Raw genomic sequence first — 15,145 nt, 5'->3', positions numbered from 1 at the left:
TAGGCAAAGCAGAGTATGCAAGTTAAGGGCAGTGTTCACACAAACCTGTTCAGTTCCGTGCTATATTTGAGCTTCAACAAAACATAAATTGCCACCCAGAAAACTAACAGAATATAGTGCGTGTAATTAATTTTGTGAGTGTGTGGAACCCAGTTCAGCTACTGATTGATTGTGTGACTGCAGTACATTGTTTATTGCTTTCATTTTATGGATCAATGGTCTCGTTGGATAGTAAAATTCATGTTAAATTGCTGTTTTGGGGGTTGTTTTTAAAAGTCTGGAACGGATTAATCCATTTTGCATTACTTACTATGGGAAAGCGTGCCTTGGTTTTGGAACGGACTTCCAGAACGGATTAAGTCTGAGAACCAAAGTACCACTGTACTCTTAATCTCAGGGTTATGAGTTCAAGACCCATGTTGGGCAAAACAGTCCTGCATTGCAGGGGGCTGGACTAGATGACCCATGTGGTCCCTTCCAATTCTACAATTCAGTGATTCAATTATTCAACCTGTTCCGCACTGGTAAGAAGTCTCATTTAGTGTGGCAGCATCTACACTGTGGAACTCCCTGCCTGTTGACCTCAAGCAGGTGCCTTCACTGTATTCTTTTAAGCACCTGCTAAAAGCATTCTTATTTAAGCAAGCTTACCAGGATGCTTAGAAAGGCTGGTGAGAATTTCAATCTCTTTTAGTTTGTTGACGTTTTGTACGTTTTAAAGTATTGTTGTAAATGTTTCTCAGCTTCATTGCTTTATCTTTTTTCCTGAACTGCTTTGAGGTTGGTTAGTTGGTTTACAATCAAGCGATGTATGAATTTCATGAAATGAATAAATAAAGGAACAAAAAGGCGATGCAATGAGTAAATAAAGCAAGGGCCACTTTTTACCTTTGGAGACCTTAGCGTCCAGTTTATGCCCAGAATCAGCAGCAGGTCTGCTGGGGGGCTGATCTTTGAGCCTGCTCTGGGGGGCCACCCCAATGCCCGCTTTGCCACCCAGATCCTTGGGCGAACGTTCAAGGGCGGGTGAAAGAGCCCGGGGTCCTTTCCGTGGATCTTCCGTGGCAGCTGGCATGCTGACAGGCCTGGAAGGCTTCCAGTCCGAGATGCTTTTCGTCTCGATATGCTGTGTGCCAGAGGTGGCTGGAGATGGCTTGCTGCTATGGGCAAGAGGAGGAGATTAGCCCTTTGGCCAGTGGGATGGACAACGGACAACATCCAGCTGACCACCAACCCCTCCCAGGGCTAATAATAATAATAATAATAATAATAATTTATTATTTATACCCCGCCCATTTGGCTGGGTTTCCCCAGCACTCTGGGCGGCTTCCAACAAAAGATTAAAAATACATTAAAACACCAGTCATTAAAAACTTCCCTAAACAGGGCTGCTTTCAGATGTCTTCTAAACAGTTTTTATCCAAATGCGATTTTGGTTTTAAACACAGTGTAAGGTAGTCTCTGTGTGAGTATATTGTATTTAATTATGGGGTATCAGAGTTTTTAGGGGGTTTAACCAGGCTGGGATAGCTGGGATAGCAGGCTTGTTGGTTTTTGAATGTCTAATGTAGATTTTTTCAATTTCGTTGTTCTATATGGGACAACGACAATAAAGATGATCATATTGTATCGTAAACGTTAGATAGTTGTTTATATCCCTGACATCTGATAGGAGGGCATTCCACAGGGCGGGCGCCACTACCGAGAAGGCCCTCTGCCTGGTTCCTTGTAACCTCACTTCTCACAGTGAGGGAACCGCCAGAAGGACCTCAGAGCTGGACATCAGTGTCCTGGCTGAACGATGGGGGTGGAGACACTCCTTCAGGTATACTAGGCCAAAGCCATTTAGGGCTTTAAAGGTCAGCACCAACACTTTGAATTGTGCTCAGAAACGTACTAGGAGCCATTGTAGGTCTTTCAGGACCGGTGTTATGTGGTCTCGGTGGCCACTCCCAGTCACCAGTCTAGCTGCCCACTAAGTCCCATTGGGTAAGAACTTGTCTGGGAGGAAGCAAGCTCTGTTTTTCTTAGGCAAAGTGGTACTCAAGAGGTATCAGAAGGAAATGTTTGAAAATTGATGAACGGCTACTGTAGATAGATAGAAGAGGATTTACTCCACTCAACTATTTTGAGGACAGGTTATAACAATGTATAAAAGCCATAGCAGAAATTGGTGATGTGTAGGGAGGTGATGCGTAGGGAGAAGGGGATGGATGTATTTTGAAATGATAGTTGGAAAACTTGTTTTATTGGGAGCTGTGGAGGGAGGAAAATAGAGGGGGTGGGTGGGAAGTCAGCTTTTAAATTTGAATTGAATTTGTATTAATTTGGTGACCATTTGTTAAAGATTATGGAAAATCAATAAAAATAATTGGCAAAAGAGTAAACAACTTGCATTCTTAAAATTTCCAGTGTGTACATTGCAAAGCTGAAACTTCCCTCCCAAATTTCCAAACCTAGCCTGTGATTTATTTAGTTCTTTTTTAACATGAGGGAACGGATGCGGGTGGCGCTGTGGGTTAAACCACAGAGCCTAGGACTTGCCAATCAGAAGGTTGGTGCTTCAAATCCCCACGACGGGGTAAGCTCCCGTTGCTCGGTCCCTGCTCCTGCCAACCTAGCAGTTCGAAAGCACGTCAAAGTGCAAGTAGATAAATAGGTACCACTCTGGCAGGAAGGTAAATGGCGTTTCCGTGCGCTGCTCTGGTTCACCAGAAGCGGCTTAGTCATGCTGGCCACATGACCCGGAAGTTGTACACCGGCTCCCTCAGCCAATAAAGCAAGCTGAGCAACCCCAGAGTCTTCCGCGACTGGACCTAATGGTTAGGGGTCCCTTTACCTTACCTAACATGAGGGAAGTAGAGAAGACTGGAAATTTGTTCAAATTAAAATTTCTACTACCGCAGTAAAACATGCACGCATTTGCCTCGCTAGTGTACAGAATCCAAAATCACAGGTTGGCAGGAGCAGGGACCGAGCAACGGGAGCTCACCCCGTCATGGGGATTTGAACCACCGACCTTCTGATTGGCAAGTCCTAGGCTCAGTGTTTTAACCCACAGCGCGTTTTTCTAGTTGCATGTTAAAAACAGAAGGGGTTGGGGCTTGCAAGAGAATTGGCTGGTCGAGCCTCCCATTATCCAGTGTAGGCAACTAGAACCTCCATCCCAGGAGCAGTATACCTCCAAGCACAAAAGGACTGCAGAATTTACGGGTGGTTGTGACTTTTCTAGCACAGAGATGGGAACCTGCTGCCTGCTCAGGGGCGCCGAAGGAGGGACACTTACATGCTGGATGCCGTTGAGCTGGGCGAATCGCTGCCAAAGCCACTAGTCCTGTTGGAGGAAGGCTGGAGCCCCGGCAAAGCCTGCATCAGGACGTTCCGTGCTCTGTCCTTCTCACCAACATCCGGACCGGTCCCTGATGTGTGGGTGCCAGAAAAGGATGCTCTCCCGGAGACCCGAGGAGGGTTCAGAAGAGAACCTTGGTTTTTAACCGGCTCCGTTTTGCTCGGAGGAAGTCCCGAGCCCCCGGATCCGGCCTGGAAAAATTTCTCCCGAGCCTGCTGTGTTTTGGCGGACGATGGTGTCCAGCGCGGTGGGGACGGAGAAGTGCTGGAGACGGTTAGAGAATCCGGTTTGTTCCCGGTAAGGTCTGACCAATGCGAACTTGAGCTTGAGGACGCAGAGCTGCCTTTGTAATTCCCAGGTGGCTCAGAAGCTGCTGATTTAACGGCACCGCTCACTTTCACGGACGGCGTCTTGGATTCGAGTCCCTTCAAGTAGTTCTGTGCGGCGGAGGCAGGAGCGGGAGGTTTATCCTCGCTGGGGAAAGCCCTCGTGCCGGAGGACAAGGAATCCCGGAGGGGCGTCGGTTGCTCGTGCTGGTTACAGACAAAAGTGCCGGCGTGGCTCCCAGCTTTGTAGTTTCCCGACTGCAGGGTGCTAGAGCACTCTTTGCACCTGGGGAGAAAAATGGCAGCAATACAATAACAAATATCTCCTGGCAGAAATAGAATGATCTTGTAAAACAACAAATAAAGAAGAATGGGAACCTTTTACAAAGTACAGTGTTACCTCGGGTTGCAGACGCTTCAGGTTACATACGCTTCAGGTTACAGACTCCGCTAACCCAGAAATAGTGCTTCAGGTTAAGAACTTTTCTTCAGGATGAGAACAGAAATCACCTTGTGGTAGTGCGGCGGCAGCGGGAGGTCCCATTAGCTAAAGTGGTGCTTCAGGTTAAGAACAGTTTCAGGTTAAGAATGGACCTCCAGAACGAATTAAGTACTTAACCCGAGGTACCACTGTACTTAAAGAAACAACAAAATGAACTGGACTCCTTGGCAGGCTTGGAATAAACATACACAATTTTTTTACTGGTAACATATTGATAGATTCATTAAGGATCTTTACAATTTTATAATATGCAGAGAAGAATATGTGCTGAGAAACCAGAGGGAGGAGCTGAGGGAAGTCTGTGGGGGTGGGAGGGGTTTTTTTTCTTTTTGGGGGGAGGGGGAGGGGAAAATGGGGGGAAATGAGAATGATGTATTTTTGATAAACTGCTATGTTGAAAATCCTAATAAAAAACTTTTAAAAAAACAACAAATATGTTTTTTGATATCTGACGAAAACAAAGAAAGAAATACAATAATTTGGAACTGTATGTGAAAAAAATTGTAGAAATAATAATACAATGAGTCTAATCGGAAGCCAAATGTGTTTGTTTTGTTTTGCTTTGTTTTTCCTTTTTCCCCTTCCCCTCACTCCCCTTCCCCTTCTTCTTCCTCTTCTATTTTCTTTTTTGCGTCTCTTTTCTTGGTCTTTCTCTTTTTGATATGTTAAGAAAGAGATAAAGAGATAAAAGTGTAATATGAAAACCTCAGCAAGTTAAAAGTGATGTTGTGTAATTTTTCTATTATTATTTATATATTGTTAAAATTGGTTCATTGTAATGAATTGATGTAGCAACTACTGTGGGTTTTTCCTTTGTTATTGTTGAATTCTAAAGAAAGTATTATTCTCAAAAAGAAAGAAAGAAAGTAAAAGAAAAATGGGAGACAGAGGGTGAGCGCTTTACGCAGAAAGTAGCAGCCCTTGAGATTATGCATTTTGTGAAGTGGAAAATGATAACAAGATTCCACGTTCGTTTCTCAGAATGAACGAAGCAAGTCTCTAGTCCCTTCTGAGTCCCAATGGTCAACTATTTTAACCAATACAAGATTTCTTCTGTGTCCAGTGCCACAGCTTTCAAATCCCCACTTGGCCGCAAATGAAGATCTCAGGGTGACCCTGGAGGCCAGTCGCTGCCCCTCAGTCTAACCTCTCTCATCGGGTTGTTGTGGGGGTCAAAGGAGATGGGGGTCTATCTTGTACGCCCCCTTAAGAAGCTTGGATAAAAAAGCAGGATATAAATGCCAATGCCAATTCTAATGCTAACAGCAACAATCCAAACATATTCTGGGAGACAATGTATAATAAAATGAAAAAAGTGTTTAAAAGAACGTTTGTTTAAAAATCAGAAGCTTTCTTATTATAGGTGCAGAAATATGGAAGGAGCTGAAAGGACTGTTTACATCTGCAACGAGAGCTGCCAGAATGCTCATAACCCAGAGATGGAAAGATGAAAAGGTCCCAACCAGAGGGGAATAATAATAATAATAATAATAATAATAATAATTTATTTATACCCCGCCCATCTGGCTGGGCTTACCCAGCCACTCTGAGCAGCATTGAAAAATATTAAAATACAGTAATGCATCAAACATTAAAAGCTTCCCTAAACAGGGCTGCCTTCAGATGTCTTCGAATGGCAAGTTAAACTGATGGACTATGTTGAGATGGCGAAAATGACTGGAAATATCAGAATTCAGGAAGACCAAGGTTATAATAAAGACTGGAAGAAATTTTTTTTTGTATTTGGAAGACCACTGTAAACAGTTGAGCTCTTTAACAGGACTTAAATGACACTTGTGGGTTAACAGAGACTTAAGATATAAATGTTAAATGGAATAAATGGAAGGCATAAAATATGCACCAGGAAATGTTATATAGGGAAGCCATGGAATGGTGGAGGGAGGTCTAAGGGTGCAAGGGAATCTTGTATCTGCTTTTTCTTTTGTTAATTATATTCGATTGAGAAAATTTTTTTAAAAAATTTGAAAACTTAATAAAATTTTGTTTAAAAATACAACGCAAACACAGCAGCAGCCCGCGACCAGAAAGAAGAGGAACACCAAGAAGACTGGACGAAATTTAAAGACTATTTGAATAAATATTGTAATATTAAAGATATGTAACCAGTTGAAAGAATTAAATAGGCCTAGGACTAAACTAGGATTAAATAAATAAATAAGAAAATGTACGATAAGAAAAGTTTGGAAATATGATTATGACTGTGATATGGTTTTATGAAATAATGATACTGGAAACTACTATATATAATTACTAAGAAATTCAGATGGAAGAGATTAGAGGCAGTCAAGTAATATGTTTATGAAGATGGGTTTTAATTAATTAATTAAGTTTTAGTTTACGTGGTGATTTGATGTATTTTATGTTTCATATTCTCTTTTCTTTTTTTTCCTTTTTTTTCTTTTATTATTGTTTACTCTCTCTTTTGTTATATTTTTGTATGAAAAATATTAAATATTATTGTGAAACAAACAAACAAACACAGCAGCAGCAACAATCCAAACAGAGAAAAGGTGGAAACAAGGTGCGAATGCCACACCTGAACAGTACCTGAAGCAGTTCCTGTGATAAAGCTTCCCTTCCACCAGGAGGCGCTGTACCAGGTGGACGTGGTTTCCGCAGGTGGCGCAGTTGCTGCTCCGCATGTTGCTTCTCTCTGCTAAGACACGTCTCTGGGGGAGAAAAAGGCAAGAGAGAAGTGAACCTGAGACCCGACTCAAAGGGTCCATTTAATCCCGCCTCCCGTTTTGTGCCGCAGCCAATCAGGTGCCTCCAGGAAGCGGACAAGCCACTGCTTTCCAGAGATACATTGCCCCTTGATGTGGAAGTTCCATTCTTGGCTAGGTAAAGGGACCCCTGACCATTAGGTCCAGTCGTGGCCGACTCTGGGGTTGCAGCACTTATCTCGCTTTATTGGCCGAGGGAGCTTCCGGGTCATGTGGCCAGGATGACTAAGCCGCTTCTGGCAAACCAGAGCAGCACACGGAAACGCTGTTTACCTTCCCGCCGGAGCGGTACCTATTTATCTACTTGCACTGGCGTGCTTTTGAACTGCTAGGTTGGCAGGAGCAGGGACCGAGAAACGAGAGCTCACCCCGTCGCGGGGATTCGAACTGCCGACCTTCTGATCGGCAAGTCCTATGCTCCGTGGTTTAACCCACAGCGCCACCCACATCACATCCAATTGTTGTCGACAGGCTCCCTGCCCCTCTGTTTAGCTTCTAGGGCAAAAGATGGCGGGTCCATACCGCTGCCACCGGTGAGTTCTCCTTCGCCAGATTGCGAGAGGCTGAAACGGTCTTGGGTTCGGATGGCGGCAGGACTCGCGGGGGCTTGCTGGGGGCCGCCGGTTCAGAAGCAACCTTCTTCCCCATCGGCTCCTCGCTGGGTGCGGTAGAAGAGCGTTTTATGCCAGACATTCCTCCAACTGTTGGGAAAGGAAGACAAAAAAAGTCTCAGGAAGGAAGCAGGAAGCAGGACTGACCTAAGGTGGTTAGTCTGACCCTTATATTTCCCTCCCCTTATGGTTCTGATGAGGCTGCAATTTAAATTGCATTTTATCCTGTATTTTAAATCCCCCCCTATTATGTTTTTACTGTAATTTTACTGTTGTTAGCCACCCTGAGCATGGCTCTTGCCAGGGAGGGCAGGGTATAATTATTATTATTATTATTATTATTATTATTATTATTATTATAGATCAATGCCCTAAACTGAGAAAATGTCAGCCGAAAACTAATTGGATCTAATAAGCGGAGGACTGCAGTCTTTCAGTGTAACACAACCTCCTTTGTCATCCTGGTAGACCTCCAAATGTTTTGGAGACCAACTCCCATCAACCCCAGTTTGGGGAAGACTGTCTTAATGGATCTCACTGGGCTGTCAGGGGAATAAGTAGCTCAGACGCAATGGATATGACATTCCCCCCACCATACTTTTAAAGCACAATGGGTACCACTTTAAACCATCATGGCTTCCCCCAAAGAACCCTGGGAGTTGTAGTTTGTTGAGGGTGCCAAGCGTTGTAAGGAGACCCCCGTTTCCCCTCACGGAGCTACAGTTCCCAGAGTTCACTGGGAAGAGGGGTCAATGGTTAAACCACTCTGGAAAATGTAGTTCTGTGAGGGGAAACGGGTTTCCTAATACCCAACCATGACTAACACAGCGATTGAAAGCTGTTGCTTCCATCTAGTTGCTAGAACCATTTTTTATTTTTATTTTTTGAAGCGTTCATGCCAGCTGCGGATCTATTTTCAGACAAAAGCTCTGCAGGAGAAAAGGAAGGGGTTAGGGAAAAATGACTTACTTGGCGACCGTCCATGGAAATAGTTATAATATTGGGAGACGTAGGTGAGGATGCTCAGTCTGTCGGGCACTTTGAGAGCGACCATGTCCTCAGCGTCCAACAAGGCGGGGATGCCCAGTTCCATTTCGGCCACTTTGAAAGCCTATCATTCGCAAACAGAGGAGATAAGGAGACCTGATTGTTGCTTTGTTTTGAAATCCCAAACCAATGAGAGGCAAGGCCAAGCCACGGTTTACAAAGCTGAACTATGGTTTGCTACAATAATAATAATAATAATAATATAATAATAATTTATTATTTATACCCCGCCCATCTGGCTGGGCTTCCCCGGCCACTCTGGGCGGCTTCCAAAAGAATATTAAAATACTATAATACATCAAACATTAAAAGCTTCCCGAAACAGGGCTGCCTTCAGATGTCTTCTAAAAGCCTGGTAGTTGTTGTTCTCTTTGACATCTGGTGGGAGGGTGTTCCACAGGGAAGGCGCCACTACCGAGAAGGCCCTCTGCCTGGTTCCCTGTAACTTGGCTTCTCGCAGTGAGGGAACCGCCAGAAGGCCCTCAGTGCTGGACCTCAGTGTCCGGGTAGAACGATGGGGGAGGAGACGCTCCTTCAGATATACTGGACCAAGGCCGTTTAGGGCTTTAAAGGTCAGCACCAACACTTTGAATTGTGCTCGGAAACGTACTGGGAGCCAATGTAGGTCTTTCAAGACCGGTGTTATGTGGTCTCTGCGGCCGCTCCCAGTCACCAGTCTAGCTGCCGCGTTCTGGATTAGTTGTAGTTTCCGGGTCACCTTCAAAGGTAGCCCCACGTAGAGCGCATTGCAGTAATCCAAGCGGGAGATAACCAGAGCATGCACCACTCTGGCGAGGCAGTCCGCAGGCAGATAGGGTCTCAGCCTGCGTACCAGATGGAGCTGGTAAACAGCTGCCCTGGACACAGATTTGACCTGTGCCTCCATGGACAGCTGTGAGTCCAAAATGACTCCCAGGCTGCGCACCTGGTCCTTCAGGGGCACAGTTACCCCATTCAGGACCAGGGAATCCTCCACACCTGCCCGCCTCCTGTCCCCCAAAAACAGTACTTCTGTCTTGTCAGGATTCAACCTCAATCTGTTAGCCGCCATCCAACCTCCAACCGCCTCCAGGCACTCACACAGGGCCTTCACTGCCTTCACTGGTTCTGATTTGAAAGAGAGGTAGAGCTGGGTATCATCTGCATACTGATGAACACCCAGCCCAAATCCCCTGATGATCTCTCCCAGCGGCTTCATGCAGATGTTGAAAAGCATGGGGGAGAGGACAGAACCCTGAGGCACCCCACAAGTGAGGGCCCAGGGGTCTGAACACTCATCCCCCAGTACCACTTTCTGAACACGGCCCAGGAGGAAGGAGCGGAACCACTGTATAACAGTGCCCCCAGCTCCCAGCTCCTCAAGACGGTCCAGAAGGATGTTATGGTCGATGGTATCAAACGCCGCTGAGAGATCCAGCAGAACTAGGAAACAGCTCTCACCTTTGTCCCTAGCCCGCCGGAGATCATCAACCAGTGCGACCAAGGCAGTTTCAGTCCCATGATGAGGCCTGAATCCCGACTGGAAGGGATCCAAATGGTCCGCTTCTTCCAGGCGTGCCTGGAGTTGTTCAGCAACCACTCGCTCAATCACCTTGCCCAAGAATGGAAGATTTGAGACTGGGCGATAGTTGGCTATCGTGGCCGCATCTAAAGATGGTTTTTTAAGAAGCGGTTTAATAACCGCCTCTTTCAGCGGGTCTGGGAAGGCTCCCTCACGGAGGGAAGCATTCACCACCCCACGAAGCCCATCGCCCAGTCCTTCCCGGCTAGCTTTTATAAGCCAGGATGGGCAAGGATCAAGGAGGCAAGTGGTTGGTTTCACTCGTCCAAGCAGCCTGTCCACATCCTCGGGGGTAACAGATTGGAATTGATCCCACACAACTTGACTAGACAGGACTCTAGCACTCTCCCGCCCCGGCCCTGCTCCCACGGTGGAGTCTACCTCTTCTCGAATCTGAGTGACTTTATCTGCAAAAAACTTTGCAAAGTCATTGCAGGAGATCATGTGGCCGCTACTGGGCCCTGATGGAGCAGGTGGTTCTGCTAAATTGCGAACCACCTGAAAGAGTCTCCTGCTGCTGTTTTCCGCAGATGCAATAGAGGCAGTGAAGAAAGTCTTCTTCGCCGTCGCTATCGCCACTTGGTAGGCTCGACATTGAGCTCTAACCCGTGTCCGGTCAGATTCAGAATGGGTTATCCGCCACCGGCGCTCTAGCCATCTCAGCGATTGTTTCATTGCCCTCAGATCCGTGGAAAACCACGGGGCTGTCCGGACTCCATGCAATCGGAGAGGGCGCTTTGGAGCCAAACAGTCAATAGCCCTGGTTAACTCCACATTCCAGCGGGCCACCAGGGAATCAGCTGAAAGGCCATCAACATGGGATAAAACATCCCCTACCACTCTCTGGAAACCATTTGGATCCATTAAGTGGCGGGGGCGGACCATCTGAATCGGTCCCGCCTCACTGCAGAGGGGAAGGGTCACGGAGAAGTCCAGTTGCACCAGGAAGTGATCTGACCATGGCACTTCTTTGGTTTCGCTTTTACTTAATGTCAGATCACCAACATCCATAGAGGTGAACACCAGGTCTAAGGCATGCCCGTGGCTATGAGTTGGGCCAGACTTATTCAGGGACAGCCCCATGGAGGCCATGCTTTCCACGAAGTCCCGAGCGGCCCCTTGTAAGGTCGTGTCGGCATGGATGTTAAAGTCCCCTAGGACAACCAAACTAGGTGTCTCCAGGAGGACATCCGCCACGACCTGAAGCAGCTCGGGCAGGGAATCCTTGGTGCAGCGGGGAGGTCGGTACACCAATAGGAATCCTGTACTGCCCCTATTGCCCAACTTCCAGAACATGCACTCAGAGAACTGGGTCTTTCCAATAGGACGCCTGGTGCAAACTAATGACTTCCTAAAAATCACTGCAACCCCCCCTCCCCGCCCACAAGGCCTGGGTTGCTGTGCGTAAGAGAAACCTGGTGGACAAGCAGCGGCAAGGACGGGCCCATCTGCTTCATCCAACCAGGTCTCTGTCACACATGCCAGGTCAAATCCTCCATCCACAATCAGGTCGTGGATGGCAGAGGTTTTATTCATCATTGACCTGGCATTGCACAGCAACACTTTCAGGTCATGTGGGTTTCCCTTGTTGATTCCAGTATCCTTCCGGTCAGGACCAGACCTGGAGGCAGGGATAATCCTCAAACAATGACTAAGCCTGCTTCCTCGGTAATGACATGGTCTGGTCTTAGCGTAACTCCTCCTCCTACCCGTGATCACTGAGATCGGTTGTCCGAGTGCATCCCCCCCTGTGGAACCTGCCCCAGCCATTTTGTTTGCTGGGACCCACTCCCAGGCAGCCCTGACCCCTCCCCTTAAAATCAAATTAAAGCCTATACAAAAAACAAACTAACAGAACAATAAAACTATAAAAACAAAAAACAAAGTTACAAACACAACATAATTAAATTAAACAAATTCCCACACCCAACTAAACACCCACCCCACCCCACACACCCGAGGCCTCCCTGGAGCCCCATAAGCTGCGGAGGCGAGTATGGGGCCCGCCCCCATGCCCAAGGTGGAAAATGGGCTTCAAGGGGGAGCGGTCCTCCCCAAGACTCATAGGCAGAGATAACAACAAGATAACAACAAGATAACAACAACAACAACAACAATTTATTATTTATACCCCACCCACCTGGCTGCATCCCCAGCCAGTCTGGGTGACTCCCAATCAAGTGTTAAAAACAGTACAGCGTTAAATATTAAAAACTTCCCTGAACAGGGCTGCCTTCAGATGTCTTTTAAAGATGAGATAGCTCCTTATTTCCTTCACATCTGAAGGGAGGGTGTTCCACAAGGCGGGCGCCACTACTGAGAAGGCCCTCTGCCTAACTTCTCACAGTGATGGAACCGCCAGAAGGCCCTCGGCGCTGGACCTCAGTGTCCAGGCTGAACGATGGGGGTGGAGACGATCTAATGCAGAGCTCCAAAACTTCGGTCTCCAGCTGTTTTTGGACTACAGTTCCCATCATCCCTGACCACTGATCCTGCTGATGGGAGTTGTAGTCCAAAAACAGCTGGAGATCCAAGTTCAGAAACCCTGGTCGAAAGCAAGACTCGATTCAGGAGGGCCAGAAACACTCCAGCAACTTAGAGGGGCTGTCCAGGGTCTCTGGCAAGGGGTCTCTGCCTGAGACCTCATTCGATGGAGATACCAGAGCATACCAGATACCATACCAGAGCATGGATTGCTTTATTTCTGTTGTGCCATATGGGTCACTTTAGGAAAGAAATTTTGTATCTGTAGATTGCCACACCTGTTACTCAAACCAATATTGTGCTTGTCCATCTAATCCTGCTTTGTCACAGTCGCAGCTGACTGCAACCACTACTATGCTATAAGATCCACTATCCTGTAATATTACATATGGTATGTACAGTTGTTTGTGGTTTTTTACATTAATTTTGCTGTAAAAATGTGTGAGATTAAGATATTGTATTTATTTGCATTACCTAATTTGAGCATGCACAGTAGTCTAGAGAAAATAAATGAGGAAGCAAGGAGGAATGCTTTTAGGAAACCCTGGAGATCATAAACAGGAGAGGCAGGATTTACCATCTCCTTGTGAACTCTCTTCCCGGCCCTTAGATTAACAAAACTAACAATAGCTACATCAAAGCTAACTATCATCTTTATGACCCAGGATGCCTGATGAAGCAACGGCAACTGGTCTGTGTATTTGGAATGCTTATACGTGCCTGTCGGGTGTAGAGAAGGCAAATGGCAGAGGTGGAGAGGCTTGTGGGATTCAATCAGAAACTATTGTCAATGAATCAAACCCAGTCAACGCAATTGGATTTGTAACTGGCTGACTGACCGAACCCAAAGGGTGCTCATCAATGGTTCCTCTTCATCCTGGAGAAGAGTGACTAGTGGGGTGCCACAGGGTTCTGTCTTGGGCCCGGTCTTATTCAACATCTTTATCAACGACTTGGATGATGGACTCAAGGGCATCCTGATCAAATTTGCAGATGACACCAAACTGGGAGGGGTGGCTAACACCCCAGAGGACAGGATCACACTTCAAAACGACCTTGACAGATTAGAGAACTGGGCCAAAACAAACAAGATGAACTTTAACAGGGAGAAATGTAAAGTATTGCACTTGAGCAAAAAAAATGAGAGGCACAAATACAAGATGGGGGACACCTGGCTTGAGAGCAGTACATGTGAAAAGGATCTAGGAGTCTTGGTTGACCACAAACTTGACATGAGCCAACAGTGTGACGCGGCAGCTAAAAAAGCCAATGCAATTCTGGGCTGCATCAATAGGAGTATAGCATCTAGATCAAGGGAAGTAATAGTGCCACTGTATTCTGCTCTGGTCAGACCTCACCTGGAGTACTGTGTCCAGTTCTGGGCACCACAGTTCAAGAAGGACACTGACAAACTGGAACGTGTCCAGAGGAGGGCAACCAAAATGGTCAAAGGTCTGGAAACGATGCCTTATGAGGAACGGCTAAGGGAGCTGGGCATGTTTAGCCTGGAGAAGAGGAGGTTAAGGGGTGATATGATAGCCATGTTCAAATATATAAAAGGATGTCACATAGAGGAGGGAGAAAGGTTGTTTTCTGCTGCTCCAGAGAAGCGGACACGGAGCAATGGATCCAAACTACAAGAAAGAAGATTCCGCCTAAACATTAGGAAGAACTTCCTGACAGTAAGAGCTGTTCAACAGTGGAATTTGCTGCCAAGGAGTGTGGTGGAGTCTCCTTCTTTGGAGGTCTTTAAGCAGAGGCTTGACAACCATATGTCAGGAGTGCTCTGATGGTGTTTCCTGCTTGGCAGGGGGTTGGACTCGATGGCCCTTGTGGTCTATTCCAACTCTATGATTCTATGATTCTATGATTCAATGCTTTCATTGCTGACACAAATGGCTTGCTCCATATTTCATAATTCCTCATAGCAATCCCACCTGACCCCCACACTCTGGATATTTGCACCCCTACATCTGTGTATCTGCGTGGAATCCCCCCTTTGGCGAGGGTGCCTGGCCCTAAAATTCTTTTAAAATCAAAGAAATAAATTCGCTTTAAGAGCTGATTCTGGAACTCACTGGGAAGGTTTTTCTCTCCCTTCCTCCTCTCTTTTTTCCCCTTGTGTGCCCTACCATTTACCGTACTTTTCTGTCTATAAGACGCCTCCATGTATAAGACGCCCCTTATTTTGGGGGACTGGATTTTCGGAAAATGGGGGGAGATGGCAAAAAGTTGTTGAGCTTTTTGGGGGGACGATTGCCCAGAGTCGTTGAGCTTCCCTTGGGAGTGGGTTTACCAAGGGTTGTTGAACTTTTTTTAAGGGGGGAATGCAGAAAATCGGTCACCTGCGCGTGTCGCAAAATCCACCTCCCGTCTGTCCCCTCGCCACGTCAGCCAATCAACACCACCCGTTGATGCAGCGACCAATCACACGCACAATAGCTGCCAGCAGCCAATCAAACGTCCACCCTATGCACTATCCATGTATAAGACGACCCTCACTTTTTAGCATGATTTTAAA

General features: G+C 46.5%; 1 protein-coding gene across 2 annotated transcripts in view; it reads right to left on the bottom strand.

Moving 5' to 3' along the window:
- MICALL2 (MICAL like 2) overlaps positions 1 to 15,145 on the bottom strand; it is a 57,922-nt gene that overhangs the window by 18,956 nt on the left and 23,821 nt on the right. The window contains exons 3-7 of one of the 2 annotated variants that reach the window (XM_080981019.1): positions 8,502 to 8,643; positions 7,444 to 7,622; positions 6,746 to 6,867; positions 3,287 to 3,961; positions 889 to 1,160 (exon numbers count right to left, since the gene is read on the bottom strand). In XM_080981019.1, the coding sequence (XP_080837145.1) occupies positions 889 to 1,160; positions 3,287 to 3,961; positions 6,746 to 6,867; positions 7,444 to 7,622; positions 8,502 to 8,643 (1,390 nt within the window). The remainder of the gene's footprint in view (positions 1 to 888; positions 1,161 to 3,286; positions 3,962 to 6,745; positions 6,868 to 7,443; positions 7,623 to 8,501; positions 8,644 to 15,145) is intronic. The other variant, XM_080981020.1, reaches the window with a different exon arrangement.

The sequence above is a fragment of the Podarcis pityusensis genome (assembly GCF_964106645.2).
Source record: "Podarcis pityusensis genome assembly, chromosome: 14".
Lineage (NCBI taxonomy): Eukaryota > Metazoa > Chordata > Lepidosauria > Squamata > Lacertidae > Podarcis > Podarcis pityusensis.
Note: the sequence above shows the minus strand (reverse complement) of the source record. Positions and strands in the feature narration are given on the sequence as shown.